This window comes from Geospiza fortis, unplaced genomic scaffold (genome assembly GCF_000277835.1).
Source record: "Geospiza fortis unplaced genomic scaffold, GeoFor_1.0 scaffold333, whole genome shotgun sequence".
Taxonomy (NCBI): domain Eukaryota; kingdom Metazoa; phylum Chordata; class Aves; order Passeriformes; family Thraupidae; genus Geospiza; species Geospiza fortis.
In genome coordinates this window covers 2,188,896-2,194,313 of record NW_005054347.1, presented here as the reverse complement: position 1 = coordinate 2,194,313, position 5,418 = coordinate 2,188,896, and the positions used below count along the sequence as shown (strand labels likewise).

At 50.1% G+C, this 5,418-nt stretch overlaps 1 protein-coding gene across 1 annotated transcript in view; it reads right to left on the bottom strand.

The window, feature by feature from the left end:
- ST3GAL3 (ST3 beta-galactoside alpha-2,3-sialyltransferase 3) overlaps positions 1–4,926 on the bottom strand; it is a 176,022-nt gene extending 171,096 nt beyond the window's left edge. The window contains exon 1 of the mRNA XM_005423104.2: positions 4,511–4,926. Within this exon, the coding sequence (XP_005423161.1) occupies positions 4,511–4,634 (124 nt within the window). The 5' untranslated portion in view covers positions 4,635–4,926. The remainder of the gene's footprint in view (positions 1–4,510) is intronic.
- Between the last annotated feature and the right edge of the window lie 492 nt (positions 4,927–5,418).

The following is a 5,418-nucleotide window of genomic DNA, read 5'->3' as shown; positions in this document are numbered from 1 at the left end:
CAGCGCCGCACCCGCTGTGAGGCTCTGCATTGTCACCCCACAGCGCTGCACCTTCCGCCAGCTGAGGCACCTCAGCTGCTGCCCCTGCAGCGACACGGCATCGCCCGCCCTCCAGGCACTGCACTGAGTGCGCTGCCCCTCCCCTCAGGTGCTGCACTGCCCGACCGCCGAGCACTGCGCTCCGATGGCTTCTCAGCCCTGCCCCGCTCTGCGCAGCCTAGCTGTGCCAAGCTTCAGCCGGGACACGGCAACGCAGCCCTGGGTTTGCTTCCCTCACTGCCCCGCACAGCACCTGTCCCTGCTGCACCGTCCGGCCACTGCCTTCACACTACCGTCCGGCTTCTGCAAACCCTCCCAGCACTGCACACCCAGCAAGGTCCTGCCCAGCCCCTGCACGGCTCTGCGCCACCTCCCCGCTGTGGCACAGCCTCCACCACTGGCCCACACCAGGCCGGGCGGCACGGACCCCCCCCAGCTGCCCTTCCACAGCACAGCTCATGCCACGCACACCGTGCAGCTTCCACGCGGTTCCCGGTGTGTGACAGCCTCCACCTTCTCACTGCACAGCTGCCCTCTGAGCACAGCAGCACTGGGAACAGCCTGCAAGGCAACCTTCCCACAGCATTGCCCTTGTTCTTGCTGGCCCCACAGCCTTCTGTGGCAAACTCTAATATAACACCTCTCAGGGATAGAATAACAAAGTTGTGAAGGGGAAAGTCATCTGAAAGGAAAGAAATGGTGAGGAATAAACCTGTATCTTTAGTGACCAGCCCAGTGATCCTCCATTTGTCACTGATAATAGAAGGAAAACAAAAGGTGATTTTAAGGGAATCTTAGTAGGATCATGTCCGGCATGGGGGCAGCTCTCACTGAGGTGAGCCCAGGTGCCAATGTTGAATGGCAGACACTGCCTTGAACAGCACAGAGCTGGCTGAGCTCTGTTGACAAAAGGCCAAGTTCCTGCTGGTCACAGGGAGAGCTGGTGGGGGCTCATACAGCCCCATTTTCAGAGCCAGAAACCCCACTTTGTGCTCTGCACAAATGAAGTCAGTACAAGTTGGTTGCTAGTGTGGCACCTATGCAGCCAGGCTTCCAGAGCTACCACGCTCTTCTGCAGAGACACAAGGGAGACACATGTCACACTGATACACCATTAGGTTTTTTCGTTGCCAACAACAACTTTAGAGACAGCACAGGAGACCAACAGACTCATGCAAGCACCCAGGTATCACTGACAAAAGCTCCAGCATCAGGAGGTATGTGGTGAGGAGGTATGTGGAGAGGGGACACGACCACATTCATGCAGCCCTGTCTATCTGTAGATCTGCCCCCAAGCTACTGGCCCATCAACCCCCAGTTCGAAGGGCTGACCTGCTCAGGATGCTCGTTGCTCTGAGGCAGTTCCCTTCCCTCCAGCTTCACGGTGAGCTGGCAGCCAGGGCTGGTGCAGGCAGCCTCCTCCTATGGCCCCAGCTCTGCTGCCGTGCTCATTTCTTCCAGCAGCTCCACCGACTCCTGTGCCACATCATGTCTGGCTGGAGCTCAGTTTTACTTTACAAACGCTTGCTTTATGCCTGCTCCTCTCTTCCCCTCTTCATCCCTCCATCTGCATAAGCTGGCTCTCATCTCCCTGCCTCAACCGCCCTTGTCCCTGTGACACGGAGCTGCTGCACTGCCTGCTGCCACTGCGCCACATCTGCTCCAGCTGTCCCCAAGCTTCACCTAAACCGCCCCCGTACCGCATTTGAACCCCGCGGTGTGTGGGCGCAGCAGGTGATCTGATTTCAGTGATGAGATAAGCGGGGACCTACAGCACGAAGCCAAATAGCGACAAGTCTGGGGCTTGCCCCCTAGCCCGTGTTTGTGACTCAGGAAACTCTAACCCTGTTATCAGGTGTCAATGTGCTGCAAAGAGCCCGGGATGAAGTCACCCTCCTTGCCAGCCTGGAAAAAACAGAAGGCGAGCGCTGTGCACCTTGGAAAATCAGTTACCAGCGCCTGGCAGCTGTTTGATGGCCATGAGATGAATTAAGGCAATGATTAGTGGCATGATTTGGTTCAAGTACCAGGACTTTAGTCTGAACATGTTCCTACTTAGCTTACACATTTCATTCGCAGGCAGATGTCAAGCTGGATGTTGCTAGGAGATAGACAGCAGGGGAATAATTAAGTCTGATTAAATCCTATCATATTGCTGTGCTGCTTTCCAGAATGCTCTGGAGCTTTTTAAAGCCAAACTGACCAAATGATCCGGCAAGTGATCTAGCCCATCCTGCTCAACAAAACCCACTTGCAGCAAACCAGCTGAACCTGTAGCTACCCCTGTGTCTGCAGAGAATTTCCTACAGCAGCACGGGCCATGATCTGGAGAAAAAAGGCTCTGGCAGAGGGCACAGCTGGCGGCTGCATTAGCAGGTAGCATAAAACAGTTAGGGCTGGTCACTGCTTGGAGCAGGCAGTGAGAGGTCCTACTCCTGTGTCCCTGCATCAATGCTGCAGAGACACTCATGTTGGACTAAGCATGACTTGGACACACCACCATGACCATAAGCAAAGCTTTCTTCAGCCCTTCTTTTGAAAGGACCCCACCTGAGGCATGCCAGAATTGCTCTGCAAATTCCCCTCATGTGCCTGAGGAGATGCTGAGCAGCATCTTTTCCCACCAGTAAATTAAGTTAGGCTGTAACTATCTGCATCAGATGCCGAATACACACATCAGCCTCCAGGCTTCCTTCATAGAAACTTCTAATCTCATTTTGTTTCTTTACCCTATAAAAATTACTATTCTTATACTCACACTGTAATCCTTCTCCCCAAATTAAATGTCATCAAATCAGACCCAATACTAATTAATGCAATATTTTATGATTAATTACACACCACTATATACCACAGCAAAGATCTCTTTCAATAATGGCTAGACAGAGATTACCTCTGCTGATGTACAGGCTCAAGGAATGCAATCTGGGCTATAAGACACTTGTAGTTTGTCTTATCTCTCTGACCAAACTTGTTTCATCTCACACACTCATTATGTATTATTATTAAATGCAGACTCTGAACGTGATCAGACTGTGGAGAACACTTTACATATTTGGTGCTCTGGCTACTCTAAGAACAGAAATGTTAAACAGCATCAGCACCAGGCCCACACAAAAGAAGTTAAAACAATCTGAACTTGGCTGAAAAATTCTGCCACCCTCCAGATGTTTTCAACAGCAAAGAATCACACTTACCACTTTGGGAGCAGGTAAACATCTGGAGCCTGCCTGATTGCCTCCCCAAGTGCTCTGCCTGAGCGGACCAGCTTTCCAAGGATCTTCCTCAGATGACGTGATCCAATGGTCCCACCTGGCAGCCAGTCATGCAAGTGCAAGGCCCTGGCCAGCAACCTGCTCAGCAGTTCATCTCCTTGCAGTAATTCCAATACACTATGTTTGGTTCACTCATAGTTTCCAAGAGAGGAGGTAGGCTTGAATTGAAGACAAGCATTGAAGACTCCCACTTTTTTCTGGGTCTGTTTCAGGAGTCCCTCACCCTCACGTTCAGAAGAGCATCCCACCTCCCTGTGTCTGGCTTCAGCTTGCAGACATACCATTTTATTCTGCCTTCTGCTTGATTAAAGAGCCTTTCAGAGCCTGGCATTTTCTCTTTGTGACACTACACATATGCTGCAGGCAAACCCCCTCTCATCCGTCTTTCTGAAAAGCTAAATATACTGAGTCGCTTAATTCTCTTTCTGCCAGGCTTTTCCTCCCACCCTCAAGCCATTTTTTGTGTTTCTGCTCTATAGAGCCTCTCTGATTTTCCTGAATCCTTTTCAAGATATAGAATCCCACAATGAGCCTCCCTAATGCTTTGACACAGGGATTTAATCTGCTTTTCCTATTTTCTGACTTAAAGGGCTGCATTAGTGCTTTCTACCATAGCATCAGGATAAGGATTCAGACAGGATCGTCTCGAATCCTTTCCAGAACCCCTGCTGGCAGGTTAGAACCACCTGTATCTCAGCTCTACATCCAGGAACTGATTAATGGAGTTTGCTGTTTGGAGACACGTCCACTCCCACACACCTCCCTCACTTGCTCCCTTTTCCTAGAATCATGGATTTCATGGTTGCCACATTTGGGGGTGGGCTTAGGGACCTGAGCTTGGCAGGCCTTATGAAGATTTGCTAAGCCATGGTGAGTTGTCCAGTAGCAAATGTCCTGCTCCCAGTAGGTTACTGCACCATGAAAGAGAGGAGAGCGCAGAACCAAGCAGTGCCTGCTGGCATGCAGGCTGGTTTGACTGTCTGGGAAGTATTTTGCAATGCCTGTTAATATTTTATCCATTCTGTCCAGAGTGACAATGGTCACCGTAGAATCTGTGCACTGCCTAGTTATCAGGCACACCATGAACACGGCCTCTTAAAAGTAACAGGCTAGGTAAAGGTTCCCTCTTTAATTCTACTCCTTAAGAAACCAGGTAAAATAAGCTCCCCTCCAGCAGCTTCCCCAGTGAAGCCTACCTGAGATCTGGGAGTGAAATAGGGAGTCTTGCTCAGCCCAGGTGCCATCACTGGATATAACAGTGCATTTCTTCATGCCAGTGCTGCAGGAACCTTGAATGAATCCAGCTCCAGCTGTGGCCATGCTGCCTCTCTGAAGCCAAAGTGCTGTCTTTGAATTTCTGAGATGATTGCTGAATAAACTTGAATTTCTGAGATGCTTAGAACTGTGATGGCCGTGAACCTCAATGGCTTCATCTTGAGCTCTCCAGACATTACCCCATCCCCTTTCATACCATAAAAACAGCTGGAAGAGTCAGGTGAGGCAGGCAAACACCATCCAGCCACTGCCTCCTCTCAAATGGGAATGGCAGGAGTGACTCCATCTCACAGAGAGGAGGGAATTCAGCAAAGCAGTGGCACAAGAAGAGGCTGCAGCTCCCCAAACCAGCCACACTCATGCTACAGACCCAAGTAATTTGCACATGATTTAATCACAGACTCTCCCAAACACATGTGTTAATTTTTAAGGAATGGTCAGCTGGTAGGAGGCCAGCATAACCTAAAGGGTCAAAGCAATGGGCAGAGAAATGGCAGAGAGCCCCAGACTGTAAGTGAAAGGACAGCTAAAGTCATCCTGAGGCTGTTACACAGGGAAAATCCTTCCTGGGCAAAAGGAAAGGTCTGGGTGCTGAGAGTAGGAGCATTTATAGAGAACACTTTGCCTTCTCCACTGCTTTCAATAATGCTGCAGGATTTTAATTAAAAGTATGTATTATAAAGAATTAATAAGACTCAAGTAGATTAACAACTACATGTATTAACAGCTGCATTCTGAGATCTTTCAGTGAGCCAAGGCTTAATGGGGAGACATCAACAACAGAAAGCCTACCTAGACCTCCAGTGACCCCTGGTCCAGTGCCATTTAA